Source organism: Rhinolophus ferrumequinum, chromosome 15, assembly GCF_004115265.2.
Source record: "Rhinolophus ferrumequinum isolate MPI-CBG mRhiFer1 chromosome 15, mRhiFer1_v1.p, whole genome shotgun sequence".
In the NCBI taxonomy this organism is placed as follows: Eukaryota; Metazoa; Chordata; class Mammalia; order Chiroptera; family Rhinolophidae; genus Rhinolophus; species Rhinolophus ferrumequinum.
The window spans coordinates 35,611,977-35,630,755 of NC_046298.1; the positions used below are offsets into that span (position 1 = coordinate 35,611,977).

General features: G+C 53.5%; 1 protein-coding gene across 1 annotated transcript; it reads left to right on the forward strand.

Moving 5' to 3' along the window:
- The first annotated feature begins 836 nt into the window (after positions 1 to 836).
- HPN (hepsin) lies at positions 837 to 18,316 on the forward strand. The gene is made up of 13 exons (XM_033128495.1): positions 837 to 1,008; positions 1,549 to 1,618; positions 7,646 to 7,747; positions 7,832 to 7,873; positions 13,139 to 13,268; positions 13,341 to 13,463; positions 13,607 to 13,647; positions 13,991 to 14,156; positions 14,257 to 14,447; positions 16,982 to 17,077; positions 17,268 to 17,410; positions 17,570 to 17,734; positions 17,950 to 18,316. Exons 2-13 carry the CDS (start codon positions 1,603 to 1,605, stop codon positions 17,986 to 17,988), a joined length of 1,254 nt encoding a protein of 417 aa, XP_032984386.1. The 5' UTR covers positions 837 to 1,008; positions 1,549 to 1,602; the 3' UTR covers positions 17,989 to 18,316.
- The last annotated feature ends 463 nt before the right edge of the window (positions 18,317 to 18,779 follow it).

Sequence of the window (18,779 nt, forward strand, 5' to 3'; positions counted from 1 at the left end):
TGATGGTGACCCTTGTGTGTCTGGGTGTTTATCTGGTCCTGGGGTGTGACGTGGATCACTCTTGACTGTTGGCGGGACAGTGTATTTGCCTCTGGACACTTCCGGCCACTTGGCGAGGGCCTCCACACTCAGCGCTGGCTTTTACGGGCCAAGCCCCCTTCCCCCTATCTAGGACTTTCCTGGCTCCAGAGGTCATTGCTGCAGGCTGCAGAGAGGCTGCCAAAGCAAACCAGCCCCCGTGACTTGTAGGAAAGCAGCTGGGGGGAGGGGGCTGAGGGGGGGTAGGGTGAACAGGGAAAAGCAGACAGGTTGGGCTGGGGACATGGGAAGGGGCAGAGGCTGGAGCAAGAGTTGGGGCAGGGGAGGAGGTTGTGGGGAGAGGTCTGGAGCAGGGCCTGGAACTGGGGAAGAAACAGGAACTGCCTTGTTCAGGAGTTGGACAGGGGGTGCTGGAACGGGCCGGGGTGGACAGGAACCGAGTTAGGCCTGAGTTCCGGCAGGGCAGGAGCTGGGCAGGAGGCAGAAGTAGCAGGGTCAGGGTGGGCTTTGGGCAGTTGGGGCACTCTGATTCCTTCTAATTCATATCCCCATCCTTTAGTCCTTGTAAGCACACCCAACCTGCTCTGTCTCCCCAAACCCTCAGGCCTCAGGCCAAGCTTGTCCCTGCTCCCACCTCCCCTCAGACTGGCACACCTGGGCCCACCTCCCAGGCGGGAGGGAGGCAGGTGGCTGGGCTGGCCAGCTCCAGCCCCTGCAAACCCTGCCCCACCAGCCAGGTGGCCTCTGGCGCTGCCAATCCCTGTGCCCGGCCCCTCCCCGCCCCTATCCCCGCCTCCTGCCCAGCCCCCTCCTCCTCAGGTGAGGCAGCCAGGCCTAGCAGGCCCCACGCCGCTGCCTCTGCCTCCTGGCTGCCGCTGCTGCGGGGCCACCATGCTCCTGCCCAGGCCTGGAGACTGACCCTCAACCAGCACCATCTCTCAGCTTCGTCCCAACCTACAGGACCCCAGGGTAAGGACCAGCGCCCTCAGTTCCAGTCCCCAAGACGGGGGTCCCCTCGCCCCCACTCAACCTAATGCCCACCTCCCAATAAAGGGAGTCCCAGGGACGCCAAGGGTGGGTTCTCTGACTTCTCTCCAAGGACCTCGGAGCTCCAGCCCTCTCTTCTTCAGACTCAGAGATTGGGCCTCCGTCTCCTCCTCCCTCAAACCCAGGAGTCCGGGCCCCTACACCCCTCTGCCCTCTTTCCCCAGGACCCAGAATGTCAGGCCCCTGCTCTCTCCTTCCTCAGACTCAGCAGTCCAGACCCTCCGTCCTCTCCCCTCCAGGCCCAGGCATGGGAGCCCCTAGCCCTGCAAATCCAGGTGTCCCCCGGTCACTGGTCAGACACTGACCCCATCCTTGAACCTAGACCAATCTGCGTTCGTGATCATGGCGTGCTCTGGCCAGCGCCCAGTTTCTCCAGCCTCCCTGGATGGGCGCCTGGGACTGGGGGCACCGGGGCTGGGCTGGGCTCCCCCAGGCCCTGCCTCCCTGTTCATCTCCCCACAGGTCCTGCCCCGGCCCAAGAGGTCAGCCGGGGAATCATTAACAAGAGGCCGTGACATGGCGGAAAAGGAGGGTGAGTCCCCCTTTCCTCGGTCCCCGACTTCAGCTCTGTCTGGCACCCTTCCCTCCCTCTGTGCTCTCTTCCCAATCCTCCGCCCCCCTCAGAGCCCCCTCTCTCTGGCACCCCTCCTGGGCCCATCCCCAACCCTTTCTGAAGCCTTCTCCACCTGATTAACTATTAACCAAATTTTCTGTGGGGCTGTGCCACCACCTGCCTCCCTGCTACCCTGTATGACCTTCCTGGCTCCTTGCCTCAGTTTCCCCTCACCCTCCCCGCAATTCCTCAGCTGACCTTGGACCTGCCCTCTACTTGGGGCTACAGTGGGGAGACTAGCTGTCACGGTTAAGGACACAGACACTGAAGTTGAAGGCACTGGCCTGCATTTGCCAATCTGCTTCTGCCACTTTTTTGCTGTGTGATCTTGTGCAAATGACATCATTTCTCTGGGCTTCAATTCCCACCTGGGTCAAGCATGGATCCTCATGCTGCCTACCTACCTATATGAGGTTGCTGGGAGCAGGGACACCAGCAGGGGGCTTAGCATGTCGGACACACACTGTGAACCAAAGCCGTTATGACAGAGGTCAGCAGACTTGGAGTCCAAGGGATTCAAGACCCCCCACCGACTCCAGACATTCCTCCCACCTCCTGGAATTGTGGGCAAAAGAGCAGAGGGAGGACTTTGGACTCGGCCGGATGGATGGAGTTGGGAGAGAGAGCAGAGAAACCATTCCAGGATGACGTAGAGAAGCCACCGCTGAGTGGTCGGCACTCAAGGGCTCTTGGCAGCCCGAGCCAGGGCTTCCTACAGCCTAGATTCCTCTCAATCTCTCCCATACTTGGGAGCCAATTGGAGGGGCTGAGGACTGGTAGCCTTTTCTTCCTGCCCTCCCCAGCTGGGCTGACTCCCTCTCGCCTTCCTGGAACCAGGCTAGCTGGGTTCAGTCCTAGGCAGTAGCACTTTCTAGCTGTGAGGCCCTAAGCAAGCAGCTTACCCTTTCTGAACCTCAGTTTCTTCATCTGTAAAATGGAGATGGTACCAGTGCACACCTCACAGGGTGGTGTGAGGATTTAAATGCAGGAAGTGCTGAGTATGTCCTATGAAATGATCAGTGTGGATCACTGGCCTCCTTGGGTCTCAGCAGTTAGGCATTCAGACTCCCCAGTCATTCAGCTATGGCCCAGAGTGCAGCCAGGCTCCCAGTGGCTCAGGAGAAGGCCCTGCGTCTTTGCTGAGCAAGTGGACAGTAGAGCCCCACACCTTCTGGAGGATTCCTTCCTGGAGCCGACTGAAGGGAGTCACCAGGGCTGGGGCCTATGGGTGAATGAACCAGGGAAGAAAAGCAGAGCATCCTGGGAAGGATGGCCAGAGACAGGTCTGTGTGTACAGAGAGAACCAAGGCAGAGTGGGCTCCCAGGGCATTCCCAGGCAGCTCATTCTGGTCTTGGAGGGCAGTCAGACTGTTGGGGCTGGAGGGGGTGGTCAAACCTGGACACAGATACCAGAAGGTTCTGGTGCTGAGCTTACTTGCTGGGTGACCCGGGGTAGGTGGCTGCACCTCTCTGGACCTCCTTTCCTCAGTTATAAACCAGGGATGATGACAATGACACTTTCCATATGAACAGTTTGTAAGGACTTAAGGAAACTGCAGGACGGTTCGGATAGGGCCATGAGTCGTTGTGTGATTTGAGAGCCATTCCTGCTGCCATGGCTGCTCGCGTTTGTGTTACCGTTATGGGCTGAAGTACACCCAAGGCCAAGGGTCTTGTGCTCCCTGGGGTGTTAGACTTGGAGGAGGTGATATCTGAGTTGACATTCAGGATGAGGAGGGAGTAAGTAGGGTGTGTTAGGCAGAGGGAAGAGCCTAGCTAAATGCTGGGGGGTGACAAACTACTGGGGGTGCAGTAGCACATAGCTATTTTGGGTGTTTCTGGAGGTAAAGTTGGAATTGGAGCTGGAAGGTGACAAGGTGTGCCAGCTGGACCAAGCTCTGCTCAGATTGTTTTTGATGAAGGGCAGGGCAATACCTTGACAGTGTTGGGCCTTTCCACAAGATGGCACGGAGGTTATTCTTTGTTTCTCTTTTCTAACTTGTAATTTATAATTTCTATGGTTTTGTTTTCTTTTTGGAAACTTTGGAAACTTTCATGGTCTCATAATGACCATGAGGCTGTCTGAAGATTGGGAGAAATATTCCACTCTTAAATATCTAACAGCCGTGCTTGTATCCTAGAGGGGCTGGCACCACAGGCCTAAGGGCCTTAGACTCTGTCCTGGGGGACACTGGGAGTCATGGAGGCTCTAGGTAAAGAAGAGACAGGTTGCATTTGATATTTGGGAAGAGCCCTAGGCTTCCACATGGAGGCTGGACCAGAGGGGGAGCCTGAGCCAGGGGTTGAGTGGGGCTAGGGGCAGGGAAGGTGAGGATGGACAGGAGACACTCGGGAAGCCTGCAGGCTGTGGAGCTGGCAAGCTCTGAAGGGAAGGAGGCGTCCTGCAGTGGCGGGACAGTGCTAAGGGTGAGGGCCCCTGAGACGGTACCTGGGGATTTGGGGAGACATGGAGGCTAGTATGGGACCGGGGAGGTGTGAAGGACCTAGGCAATTTCAGGGGAGGTATCTAAGAGGCAGCAGGACCCTTGATCTGGGACTAAGGAGAGTCCAGGGCTCGGGACAGAAAAGGGAAACTGAGGCTGTAGAGGTGGGTGAGACAGATTTGGAACCAAGGAGACATGAGGGGGAGAAGGTCTTGGCCCACCCTATGAACTCCAGACCTCAGGAAGTGGATAGCAGAAGGCACCATCAGGGAAGTAGAAGGAAAGTCAGGTTCCTGTCGTGTCCGGAAGTTAAATGAGGGGACTTTCATTCCGGAAGTTGGAGTTGGGTCTGAAGAGGACTAAGACACAGACCTATCAGTTGAGTGGTTTTAGAACAGGGTGTCCAAACGTTTTTCAACGGTTTTCACCAAGGGCCATATGCGGTAAAATTCACAAACAGCCGGGCTACTCACTCGAGGTGAAGGACGTATTGCCTTACCTGGTTTATTTAAGTAAACTAAATATAGTTTTGGAATTTGCTGCGGGCCAATAAGCAATGGATCGCAGGCCGCAGTTGGCCCGCGGGCTGCAGTTTGGACACCCCTGTTTTAGAGACAAGGAGCCAGAGATGTCGCTTGTATTTCCCCCCCCTTTTTCCGCCTCCCCACACATCACTCCAGTTCAAGCCGTTGTTTCTCACTCTAGTTGTGTAGGACACAGTTTCCTGGCTCATGCTGGTATTAGGAGCCTTGTGCTCTGCCCCAGCTGAGGCAGTCGGTTGCCAGTCATCTGTTGGCCGCTCACAGCAGTTCACGGCCTCTCTTGCCGGCTGCCGGCCACTCATGCTGGCTGCTGGCCGCTCACATTGGCCACCAGCCGCTCATGGCAGCACTGCTCATGGCAGCCCAGCTCCAGGGAGAGCTGTTGTTCACAATCTTAGCTGTAGAGGGCGCAGCTCACTGGCCCATGTGGGAATCGAACTAGCGACCTCGGTGTTAGGAGCAGGACGCTCCAACCACCTGAGCCGCTGGGCCAACCCAGAGAGATGTCACTTGTGAGAGTTTTGCAGCCAAATGGGGGCAGAAGAACTGTCCATGGAGGAACAGAGAGCAGAGCCTCTGGGAGAAGTTGGGGCGGGGGGGGCGGGGAGCTGGCTTACTGATCGCCAAGGCCCTATAGCTCCAGAAGAATCATGACAAGGATGGTCCTCTCACAGAGTAAGGATGCGTCCTGTCCACCAGAAGCACCTGTTTTGAGGTTGTCCTAAATCCCCTGAAACAGAGGTCACGGAAGGAGGTTCTTTCTCGTCCCTAAGAGATATGGGTGGCAATGCTGCCTGCTCCAACAGACATACCAGAGCCTCTAGGCTGGGCTCTGAATGTCAGAACACATCTGAAAACAAAGGAACCAGCACCAGCCTGATGGTTGCAGGGAGCCAAGACCTCCCACTAGAACCAGGAAGAAGGTTGGTACAGAGTTGGGGGGCGGGCCTGAGAGGCCCTCTTGAGACAGGGAGAGGTCAGCCAACTGGGGCTGAGCTGGCCTGGCCCACTGGGGCCTCTTTGGAGGGAGAGAGTGTTCTCTTATGCCTTGAGGGGTACTGCTGGGCTCTCAAATTCTTAAGACACCCAGACAGTGACCACCCCAGGGAGGTCCTGGACCACTCCCCCCTCTGCTCTGGGTGCTTGCCTAGCTCTGTGCCTATCCGCCTCACCACCATGACAGAGATGGGAGAGCTGGATTCTCCTGCAGCCCTGGGAGTGCCTCACAGATGCCATGGCAGTCGGCTGCACGCCAGGCCCGGCTGAAGGCTTTTAGCAGCCTTTTCTCTTTGGTCCTCCTGCAATCCCTAGGAAACGGGCTGGCTTTTAATCCCCAGGGCCCCTGTAGCATTGGGAATAAAACCCCTCTTCTCCTCAGGGCCCCAGGCTCCCTAACAGGCCCCAGCCTTCGTCCCACAGCCTTCCCCAAGTTCGTGCAGTTCTGGCCACATCAATGGCCTGTCTTGCCCTCTAACAGATCATGTATAGTCTCGCCTCAAGGCCTGTGCCAGTGCTGTTCTCTCTGCCCACAGAGTTCTTGCTTGAGGTGTTTGCGTCTCGGGTCTCGACCTTCATGTCTCAGCTCAAAAGCCACTTCTTAGTGAGGCCCTCCTAGAGCACCCTAGAGAAGCCATCTGCTGCCCCGGCCTCCGTTATTTTCTTCATAGACTTTGCCACAATCTGGAAATTATCAAGTGCATTTGCTTGTTTATTTATCACTCTCACGTTACACACATGAGAATGTGAACCCCAAGAGAGCCAGCATCTCATCCATCTTGTTTTGGGATGTGTCCCCAGAGCCTAGAGTGGCGCCAGGTACATAGCAAATGCTCAAGAGGATAATGAATGAATAAAGCTCCATTTTACCAATGAGAAGACTGAGGCCCAGAGAGGTGAAGGGAGTGGCCCAGGACCACACAGCTTTAATGATTTAAAAGCCTTTATTGAGCACTTGCTGTGTGCCAGGGACTACAGTACAGGGAGGGGTAGCGTGGCTTAACGATTATACGTTTGGGCTCCAGCACCATATCTGTCCCCTGCTTCTTGCTGGCTGAGTCACTTCGGGCATGTGCCTTTCTTTCTCCGAGCTTCAGTTTTTCCTGTCTGAAAAATGGGAATCATAACTGAGATAAGAACTGAATAAGTTAATGCATTTAGAGCAATGCTTGGTACATAGTAAGCATCTGATAAGAGTTTGGCTCTTATTATTATTGTTATTATTATTATTAGAAAGAACTTTAAAGTATTATTTTTAGAGGTGAGTGCTAGGTGGATACCCATTAAATAGATGAGGAAGCTGAGGCTCAAAGAGGTGATGTCACCTGCTCAAGGTCCCAGCTAAGAGTGGGGAAGGCCAGTATTTTTAAGTGAGGCTGGCAAGTTTCCACACTTAAGTTCTCAACCTCCAGGGGCAAACTTGACCTTGGAGCTGGGTCCTGTGGGAGAGGTCTGGTTTTTGGGGGTACCCAGGGACAGAGGATCTGGAACAGCAAAAAGAAGTGAGGCAGTGAGAAAATGCCAAACAGCAGGGAAGAGAGCTGCCAAGGGGGCAAAGGTTAGGGGTCACAGCCCCTAAGAGGCTCCAAGAACCTTTGGGAAAGTTAGCAGAAGTGAGAGATCCAAGAAGAGATGACCGGCTGTGATGAGGGAGCTACAGAAGTGCAGTGTCACTGAGGAGGAGACACCTCCTAAGTGTTGGGAGTGCAAGCAGGAAACGTGGCCACCATCCTAGCCACACCCCTTCCCAGTTGGAACCCCTGGGGAACTGGACACCTGGTCGTCCTCTCAGGAGGCGAGGGACAACTCTGCCAACTTCTCCGCCCCAGGAAACTAAGAGCAGGGCCTGGCAGGCTCAGGCATGCTAAGTTAGCTTTGGGGGCAGGGCAGAGCTGGCCCTGTGCTCAGACCCTGCCCCGATGAGGACAGGCCTGGCAGTGACCCCAGCATGGTGTCTGTTGCAGGTGGCCAGACTGTGCCATGCTGCTCTGGACCCAAGGTGGCAGCTCTCACTGCGGGGACCCTGCTGCTCCTGACAGGCATCGGGGCAGCGTCCTGGGCCATTGGTGAGAGTGGTTCCCTGCGCCTCTGCCCTCCCCTGCCCCCCTGTGGCCCCGGCATGCCTGCCCTCACCTCTGCCTTCTCTGCAGTGACCGTTCTACTCAGGAGTGATCAGGAGCCGCTGTATCCGGGTGAGTAAAGCAGGCTGCGAACCCCTGGGGGGCCCTGTAGATAACCTGTATCTGGTGCGAGCTCAATGGAAGGACTTTTTGAATGAATGCACAAATGCATGAAGAAATGCTATTCATAGGAGTGCACTCGTATTGTGAGCCCGCTGTGGACCAGGCGCTATTCTAAGCACTTCACTTGTCTTACCCAGTATTTTTCAGGCTCTAAATGTGTGACCCCTTAATGTATCATGCAATTAAACTAGTGAGTCGAAAGGTTTTTAAAAACCTTTTAAAAGTATGAAATAGATTAGGTTAGAAAATATTTGCATGCATCCCTCTCAGTAAGAAAAACTCTTGTTAATCTTTTGGTTTTATAAGGGTGGGACTGTTATTTTCTCCATTTTAGAGATGGGAAAACTGAGGCTCAGAGCGATGGGATGGTTTGCCTCCGAAAACAGGAGTTCAGGACCACATCATAGTGGAAAACTGTTTCTCACTACAGGGCGCAGTCAAAACATGTCTGAGAGATGCCATATGAAACTAGTAAACCCTTATATTAATAGTTACCTGGGAGGTAGCAGCTATTATTCCCATTCACAGATGTGGAAAGTGAGGACCAGAGAGAACACACAGCTGATGAGTGATGAGGCCAGGAATAGCTCTTAGACTTGCCTGCTAAGGATGTGTCTGCCGTAGGAAAGAATGGCCATGTTGATAAATAAACACAGAGGGTCATTGTGGGATGAATGAATGAATCATCCCAAATGCCGATGCCAAGCTACCATCCCCTGGCCCAGGGCAGCAGGAAGAAAGAGGAAGTTGGGTGATGGGATGTATTTTTCACTCCCATGAACCTCATCTAGTTCCATAAAGGACTCAGCGCACATTAAGAGAAGAAATGGAAATCCAGACAAGGAAAGCCAACATCAGTGGTAGTCATTATAGCCAGCAAGCACTTAGAGAGCATTTACACGTGCCAGGCACCGGCCTTGGGCTTTACAGGTATTAATTCATTCAATCCTCACAACAGCCCTTTCTAATATGGGGAAACTGAGGCACAGAAGGGCCAAATGACTTACGGAAGGTCACAGAGCTAGTAAATGGCAGGTCTGGAATCTGAACCCAGGCAGCCTGGGTCCAGCTCTTGTGTAAAACTAACTACTATACGATACTGTTTCTCTCAAGAAACAGCCAGGTGAGTTGCCATAGTGAGGGCTTGTATATGCCTGGCTACAGCCTGGGCATAATAGCCCTGTGAAGTTGGGGCTATTCTCATCACTCCTGTTGTGCCGATGGGGGAAACTGAGGCCCATTGAAGTGAACTGGCTTGCGCAAGACCACACATGACATAAGTGGCAGGGTAGAGAGATCATGCCCCTGCCGAAAGCCTGTCCGTGGCTCCCCACTACCACTGGGCTAAAATCCCAAAGGCTTGCAGGCTCCGTCTCCCCGGGTGTGGGCCCTCTCCACCCTGACCTCACGCGTGCTCCCGGCACTCACACCCTCGGCGGACCCTCCTGGCACCACAGCCTGTTGTCACCCACCTCTTTCCAGCTCACACCTAGAGGCAGGTTTCAGGGTTCTGCAGTGTCACTGCGGGCGATTGGACCTCACCAGTCCTGCCCTCTCTGTGTCTCGATGTCCTCATCTGTAAGCTGGGGGTGAGAATTAAAGGACATGATGATCCACCCAGGGCTTGGCTCTTAGCCAACTTGGTAAATGTTGGCTTTTGTGTCTCACCCTTCAGGCTTGAACTTCCCTGAGCAAGGCCTTCCTGTAACCCCAGACTCCATGCTTCCCCCAAGCCCGTGGCCATCCCCACTGCCCCGACTAAAGCTCTCACATTCGTAGTGGGTTATTGACTCCTGGTGAATTTCAGGAGGGCAGGGGCATTTTGTTTTTTTGTTTACTGCTCCAAAGTGTCCTGCACATGGTAGGTGCTCAGGAAATCTTTGCTTTAATGAATAAGCATGAAGATAAATTGCTGAGATTAACTAGCTTGTCCTGGGCCTCTAGCTGGAAGGAAGGTCACCAGGCACCAACTCAGACCCTGCTCTGGCCAATGCTAGCACTTTTACCCTTCATCTATACCTGGGTTTTTCAAAAGCACTTGGAAATTACAAAACAAACAAAAACAACCCCCCAAACTGTATCCTCACCTCATTTTTCTGGGATTGTCACACTTCCAAATATATCAGACAATTTCGTAAGCAACCAGGCAACCCAGAACACAGTGTGCATTGCTTAAAATAATACAAACGAGAGAATAAAGTATTTAAAAGTGGGAAACAGTGGCACAGAATGTGGCTTTAAAAATAATTGGAGTGGGCATTTTGTATTCCCTCCCCTTTCCATCTTCTTGAACACACATCCATAAAATGATTATGTTTTCCTAAAGCCTCATACTTTCTGGAAATTATATTTCTGGAGCACTTAGAAGTCATTTCAAAATAAGAATTCACCCCCACCCCAGTTGGTGTTTCAAACCCCAAGTCTTGATCTTGGAACTTAGGGTGGTGGTCACTACCCTTCAGAGGTGTCAGGAACCCCCTGCCCTCTCCCCAGAGCAGGTGGTCATGATTAAGCCAAGCCAGCCAGGAAGGTCTTAGTCCGGGCTGTAAGTGAATGTATTTGGAGGTGGGGACAAGTAAGGAAGTGTCTCTGTGAGACCCACAGGAGTAGGGAATATGCAGGTTGGCAGGTCTGGGTTCAAATCCTGAGTTTGCTAGTTCTTAGCTGAATGCCCCTGGGCAAGTACATCCTTTCTGAGGCTCAGTTTCTCCATCTGTAAGATGGGCATAGAAATGGTCTCTCCTTCCAGGATGATTGCGAGATTCAAAGAACCCCCCAGATATGACAGATAGCATGAGGCCAGCCCACTGACATCCCCGGGAAAGGTAGCCAGTGTTATTATTACTGTGCTATTATTGTTTAACCCTCAGGAGGGGAAGTCACTTGAGAGGCTGTTAAAAGCTTGGGGTTTGGAGTCACTCAGGCCTGAATGCAAATCCTCTGTCTGCCGCTCAGTCAGTGGGCAATGTTGGGCGAGTCACTGCATGTCTCCAAGTTTAGCTTCCCCATCTAGACAATGAGGATGATCTTTGTGGCCTCGGAGGTATGGTGAGGCCTCGGTTGATGGTGGCAGGGAGAGCATGTAGCACCGCGCTGGCTGGCACACAGCAGGTCCTCCTCATGACAGGGTTCTCCCTGGAAGTCCTGCCTCCCCGTGTCCAGAAGACTGCTTAGTTTGGGTGTGGCCTCGCCAGGTTCCTCCTGAGAGGATGCAAAAGTGACTGCACCAGATTCGGTTTCCCAGAATGTGCTCTCAGAACACCAGCCAAGCAGGAGGCCCAGGAGAAAAGGACAAGAGCTCATCTTCCCCCAAACCTTCCTTCCCCTACTTCCCCATCCTGGTCCATGGCCGCTTTGTCCTTCTAGTGGCTCAGGCCAAACACCTTGGAATTGCCCTTGAGCCCCCTTTTCCCCTCACACCCACATCCAGTCTGTTCAAAAACCCTGTGGGTTCCACCCACAAAATCTTTCCAGAATCTAAGCCCCCCCCCCCACTGTCCCAGCCTCCATCCTCTCCCTCCTGGACCTCACAGTCACCTCCTCCCTGGTCTCCTGCTCCTGTCCCCACAGACTGCTCCCCACACATAGGTTGAGGGAGCTGTGAACCCCTGAGTCACGCCAGAGCCTGAGTCCTGGCTCAGAGCCTCCCTGGCTGCAGCACATTTCAGCTCAAAGCAAAGTCCTAGCTCGTGCTGATCCAGTCCATCTTCCGCCTCATGTCCCCTCACTCACTCTGCTCCAGCCTCCTTGCTGTTCCTCAACCCCCACCCCCGCCTTGGGATCTTTGCACTTGGTAGTTTCCTTGGCCTGTTCTCTGTTCCCTCACCTGTCTTCACAACTCTCTTTCTCACTTCCTTTCGATCTTTGTTCACTCCCCACCTTCTCAGTGAAGCTTTCTCTTCCCACCTACCGAAAACCGCGACCTCACCCTGCACACCGGCACCCCTGCCTCCATCAAGCTTGATTTGTCTCCCTGGCCTCTTCTTTTGTGACACACAATCTATTTTCCTTATTCATCCCTTTCATTATCCATCTCACCTATTGGCCTTTGAGCTCCACAGAGCAGGAGTTTTGTCTGATTTGTTCATTGCCTAAACTAGGCCCTGCATGTAGGGGGTGTTTGGTGAATGGAAATAAATATGCTTAAGGGCTGTGACCTGGCTTAGGTGTGAACAGGGTCCTCTGGCCATGTGTAGGGAGCAGCCTGTGAGGGGCTGAGGGGACATCACTTCCAGCACCACCAGCCCCAGACCTGAGGACACCCCCCTAAGCTCTCTCCAGCCTTCCCGTATACTGTCACCCTGCCCCTTCTCAATTTGTGAGGATGTGTTTGGTTGGATGATTCTTTTATTGTTTGTCTCCCCCACCCCAGACTTTGGCTTGGTGACGGCTACCTCGGTCCTCTTTGTGTACCCAGTATCACGCCTCACGGGACTGGGCATGGAGTATGTGTCTAATTAACACTTAGTTAACATTTGCGGAATGAATGAATGAATGAATGAATGAATGAATGAATGCTACATCCTCTGCTTGGAGGACTATCATGTACTGTAGTATAATCAAGGCTCTGACAACTTCTGCGGAAAAGATAGCTATTCTTTCCTTTTTTTTTTTTTTAGACTATAGGATATCTATTTAAATATTTTAGAAGTATGATGTGTTAGTCAAGGGTCTTCAGACAGCAAAAGACAAGAAAAAAATAAAGGAACTGGCTAAATGAAAAAAGAAATGATTAACTCACTTAACCAGCAATTCTGGGGGTTCTTAAAGCCTGGCACCATCAAGGGGCTTTACAATTATTATCAGCTTTACAACTATAATCTCTTGGCTTTTCTCCATGTTGGCTTATTTTTCCCTTCAAGGGATAAATACGGCCCCAGTAGATCCAGCCTCCCACACCATTTTCTTGGGAGATTGGTTGAAAGAATTTCCCTCTTTCCGAATGTTTCAGTAAAGTTCCATACTTACAACGCATGAACAACCAGCTCAGGAATCCCAGAAAGAGGCAATTCTCAGCAGGGCCAGCCAAAGTCCCAGTGCCACCGCCATGCCTTGAGGCACGTGCCCTTCCACACGCAATCACGAGTATGGGGGGCATGGGGTGCCCCGATCAGTCCTGCGGGGACTCAGGACTAGAACCATGTGGCCGGAGAACAGGCCAGGAGGGGCTGGAGCGGGAAGGTGACCCAGGTGGCCTGTCCTGTCGCCGTGCAGTGCAGGTCAGTCCAGCAGATGCCCGGCTCACGGTGTTTGATGAGACAGAGGGGACGTGGCGGCTGCTGTGCTCCTCACGCTCCAACGCCAGGGTGGCAGGACTCAGCTGTGAGGAGATGGGCTTCCTCAGGTACTAGGGTGCCCCTTGGAAGGGTGGCAGTGGGAGTGTGGGAGGAGCAGGTCTGACCCCTGCCCTGCTCAGGGCACTCGCCCACTCGGAGCTGGACGTGCGGACGGCAGGCGCCAATAGCACATCGGGCTTCTTCTGCGTGGACGAGGGAAGGCTGCCCTACGCCCAGAGGCTGCTGGAGGTCATCTCTGTGTGGTGAGGAGGGCAGCGGGCAGGTGGGGGCACACACCCGGGCCCCACAGCCCCCAAGGCACCGGCTCTTCCTCATCTTCCTTCCATCTGTCTCAATTGGCCGCTCCTTTTGTTTCTCTCTGTCTCCATCCCTGTCTCTCTCACAGTGACTGTCCCAGGGGCCGCTTCCTGGCTACGATCTGCCAAGGTGAGACCCTGAAACTCAGAACCCTTTTCCTTAGACCCCTCCCCACCCCAGGGCAGGGCCATGCCCCATCAGACACCCCAGGGCAGGGCCATGCCCCATCAGACAACCCCGGGCAGGGCCATGTCCCATCAGACACCCCCGGGTAGGGCCATGTCTCCTCCGGGCCCCACAGGGCTGTGTCATCTCAGACCCCCCCAGGGTGGGCCCACGCACCCTCAGACCAGGTCTGGGTTTTTCCCCTCACATGCCCCAGACTGGGGCATGCTCTCTCAGACCCCTAGGACAGGGCTGGCTCCTAGGGCTCCAGGGCTCCTTGCTGCCCCTAACTGCCCATCTCCCACAGACTGTGGCCGTAGGAAGACGCCCGTAGACCGCATTGTGGGAGGCCAGGACACCAGCCTGGGCAGGTGGCCATGGCAAGTCAGTCTTCGCTACGATGGAGCACACCTCTGTGGGGGCTCCTTGCTCTCTGGAGACTGGGTGCTGACAGCTGCCCACTGCTTCCCTGAGTGAGTGACCTCCACAGTGCCGAGGGGGGTAGCAGTGGGTAGCGAAGTGGAGAGGCTGTGCCCAAGCAGGCTGCCACCCTCCCTTCCTTTTCCCTGGTAGGCGGAACCGGGTCCTATCTCGATGGCGAGTGTTTGCTGGCGCTGTGGCCCAGGCCTCACCCCATGGCCTGCAGCTGGGGGTGCAGGCAGTAGTCTACCACAGGGGTTATCTCCCCTTTCGAGACCCCAACAGCGAGGAGAACAGCAATGATATTGCCCTGGTCCACCTCTCCAGCCCCCTGCCCTTCACAGGTAAGTCTAGGGGCTGAGCCTCGGCCTGGGGACTCTAGAGGCCGGAGGACAGAGGCGGGGCCAGGGGTCTAGGAGTCCATGGTGTGAAGGCAAACGCTCTTGAGGGGGCACAACTGAGACTCCATCAAGTAGAAATGATTGGTGCAGCTGCTTCAGAAAAGGGAAACATGGGCAATTCCTCAAAAAGGGAAACATGGAATTGCCTTGTGACCCAGCAATTCCACTCCGACAGGATATGCCCCAGAGAAATGAAAACATGTGTCCACACAGAAACTTGTACACAAACGTTCACAGCAGCGTTATACACAGTCGTCCAAAGGTGGGAACCACCCAGATGCCTATCTGATAAATGGATAAAAATGTGGTCAATCCATACAATAGAATAATATTTGGCCATACAAAGGAATGAAGTACTGATTTATGATACGCCATGGATGCCTCTGGAAAACAATATGCTCAGAAAGGAGCCACTACGTGATTCCATGTATATGGACTGTCCCCGGTAGGCACATCTATAGAGATAGAAAGCAGATGCGTGGTTGCCAGGGTTGCCAGGGGTGGGGATGGGGATGGGGACATTGGGAGGTGATAGGTAAAGGATACCTTTTGGGGTGATGAGAACGTTCTAAAACTGATTGTGTTGGTGGATTCACCTTCCTATTGCCCGGCACCCTACTCAGCATCTATCTGTGAACCCACTAAAACCCCTTGACTTGTACGCCCTAAGTGGGTGAATTGTATGGTATATGAATTATAGCTCAAAAACTGTTACCAAAACAAATAATTAAATGAAATGAAAAAAAAATATTTTAATTAAATCAACGAATCAGAGAGGCAGTTAGGCATTTTTCCCTCTACAGCTCTCTGGAGCATTTCCTTGCTCTCAGATAGACTCACGTGGGTGCCAGAGTGTCTCTGACACTTCTCTAGGTGCGCTTGGGGTGCTGCGAGCAGGCCTTGGGCTTCAGCTCTTAGCAGGCCAGGATTGTCATGATAAAAATCCTGGTGACAATGATGATTCCAGAGTCATAATAGTGATGATGATCAATCAGCCTCCAGCTGGCAACATCTGCTACTAATAATGAAATAATTCAAAAAAATAATATCGTGGTGACGAGAGTAATGACCACCAACACTTTCACGGCGCCAGGCACTGTGTACCAGGCACTGTGTACCAGGCACTGTTCTTACGGTCCTGAGCACACACTCATTTGGTTTTTACTGAGCCCGGAAGGGTGGGTCCTTTTATGACCCTGTTTTCCACATGGAGAAAGGTTCCAACATCGAGAAAGTAAATAAGGCCTCAAATTCTTGCTGCTGGCAAATGGCAGAGATTTGAGATCAGGCCACCTGGCGCTGGAATCCGTGCCCATAACCCCCAGGCTGTGCTGCCAGGGAAGTCAGGACCATTTTGTGGTTTGCATTATACTTATTGTTATGGTTATTTACTTTTTAATGGTCAGTGATACTGGTTTTTCACTTAAGGAAGTGATCTCTGTTTTTTCTTTAAAGCAACACAGCCTCTTCTTTAGTGAAAAGAGTGTGGGGTTAACAACATTGAAGTAAGGAAGTGTCATCCATGGGCCACAAGGCGTGAGGTGGGAGCAGCTTGGGTTTGAGACACACTGGCCGAGGGGGTAATAGCCTCCGGGGCAGGTGCAGGCACTTGCCAGCTGTGTGACCTCAGGCACATAGCTTCACCTCTCTGTGCCTCAGTTTTCCTCAGCGTAAAATGACTTCCTAGGGTTATTGAGATGATTAAAAAGGTGAACATGAGTAAAGGGCTTAGAGCAATGCCAGCACATAATGAGCCCTCAGTTAATGTTAGCAGTCATTGCTTTTGTTGTTGTTTATTACTATTACTAGATATGTAAGCATTTCCTACTAGCCAGGCACGCTACTCAATGCTTCACCAATTTCTCGCTACAACTTCTGGGGGAAACAATTATTTTTTCCATTTTGCACCAGAGAGCTCTGAGGCTCAGGCAGGTGAAGTCACCAACAGGCAGCAGGCAGGGCTGCCAGGACTGCTGTGTGGGTTGTGCACTGCACAAGGACGTCACATCTCAGGGGTGCCATTCACACTGCAGCTGGTATAGACCTGTGTATTTATTATTTCAATTTTCTGACAGGTGGAAGTCACGTACGTTAAGATGGGTGCATTTTTCTATTTCTCACAAGGGCACCCTCTAGTAGGTGGGTTGCGGCCCCATGGGCCATGGTTAAGGCTTGCAAATTGGGCCACCTGGGTTCGAAATCTGGTTCTGCCATTGACTCATGAAGTTTTGGACAAGTGACTTGGCCTCATTTCCCCCTTTGTAAAATGGGGTAATAGTCGCTCCGACGTCTGTGGGCTGATGGAAAATTAATGGAACTGACACAGGAAGGTGCCTAATACATGAGCTCCCAGTAGAGGGCAACTTCTATGGTGGTTGCTATAAAAGAACAGAGGAAAAGTTGTGTCGGGAGCACTGGCGGCAGCTAAACAGAGGTTGGTACCAGGTGGGACTGGACTGGCGTCATCTCTCTCACAGAATACATCCAGCCCGTGTGCCTCCCAGCTGCTGGCCAGGCCCTGGTGGATGGCAAGATCTGTACAGTAACTGGCTGGGGCAACACACAGTACTATGGTGAGTCCCTTCCCTGCCTGAGAAGCCACCATTAGGGAGACTGATCTGGGCCGGGGAAGGGCAGTCTGGCAGGTTGAGTGCCCCTTGGCCCTGGAGCGTAGGGGTGCTGAGGAGCCTGGGGTGGGTACCAGGAGGGAAGAGGGGTGTGCATGCTCCCCAGCTCTGGCCAGCCTTGCCCGCCTACCCCCAGGCCAACAGGCTGGGGTCCTCCAGGAGGCTCGAGTCCCCATAATCAGCAATGATGTCTGCAATGGTCCTGACTTCTATGGGAACCAGATCAAGCCCAAGATGTTCTGTGCCGGCTACCTTGAGGGTGGCATTGATGCCTGCCAGGTGAGGGAGCGTGTGGGGCAGCCCCTGGCCCTGCCACTCCAGGGATGGAGGCACAAGGCAGTGGGCGGTGGGGCTCCCTATCTCAGGGCCGGAGGGCTCTGATCACAGCCTACTGCCATCTGAGAGGGCCTCCAGCCAGGCCTCCCCTTCCCCCACCAGGGCGACAGCGGTGGTCCCTTTGTGTGTGAGGACAGCATCTCTCGGACGCCGCGTTGGCGGCTGTGTGGCATCGTGAGCTGGGGCACCGGTTGTGCCCTGGCCCAGAAGCCAGGCGTCTATACCAAAGTCAGCGATTTCCGGGAGTGGATCTTCCAGGCCATAAAGGTGAAAGCTGGGCCCATACAGAGCCAGAGGGTGGGATTGTCTGGGCGGGACTCTCATGGGGGAAGGGGAAGCTTTCCTGAGACCTGTGCTCAGACCTAGAAGAGGCACCCTATGGAACAAGTGGATTTCAGAGGGCTTCTGGGGAGTGAAGGTTAGTTATGGATCTTTTTGGGAAGTCTCTCAGACCTCAGAAGCCCCCAATTGTCTTTCCCCAGACTCACTCCGAAGCCAGCGGCATGGTGACTCAGCTCTGACCTGTGGCTTCTCCTTGCTTCGTGTGCTTCCAGGGCTCAAGTTGATCTAGGTGGCCCCAGCCCCACACGGTGGGGTCCACCCTGGGCCTGGGCTGGAACATTTTTCTTCTTGGGCCCCGCCCACAGATCAAAGGATACCCTCCGTCCAGTGTCCTGTCTTCCTCAGTGGCGGGCCCACTCAACCCTGGCCTCACCCACCCTGACCCACCCACCCGAGCCTCACCTTCCTGACCCCCATGTAAATATTGTTCTGCCATCTGGGGGCCCCCACCTAGGTGCCCCTGATGACAGGCTGCTCTTTAAATAATAAAGATGGTTTTGATTAAAATGGCCTCTGAGTTTGCAAATGTAAGTAGCAATAAGGACATTTTGCGGGGAGGGAAGAGAGGAATTGGAGCCTGGCACAAATCAGGCAGGGACCGTGATCCTCCAACTCCCACTGGCTTAAGAGAAAAGATTTTAGTTGGTTCACTTAACTGGCCACGCCCTGCAGCATCTGGCTTCAGGTACCGCTGGATATAGTTACTCAAATAATTTTCGTCAGGACTGTGCCTCATTTCCTCTCAGATCTGCTTTTCTCTGGGTCAGCTTCACTTCCAAGCAGCCGCCCCTACAACCAGAGACAGAGATGTCCCCCCCCACGCACCCAAACTCTAGGCTTATATGCCATGGACCACTTAGCAGCCCCGGTGGAAAGGGAATGCTTCTTTCTCAATAGCTACAACATAAAAGCCCCAGGCCTGGCTTTCACTAGACAGATTTGGGTCTTAGGCTCATCGCTCATCAAATCA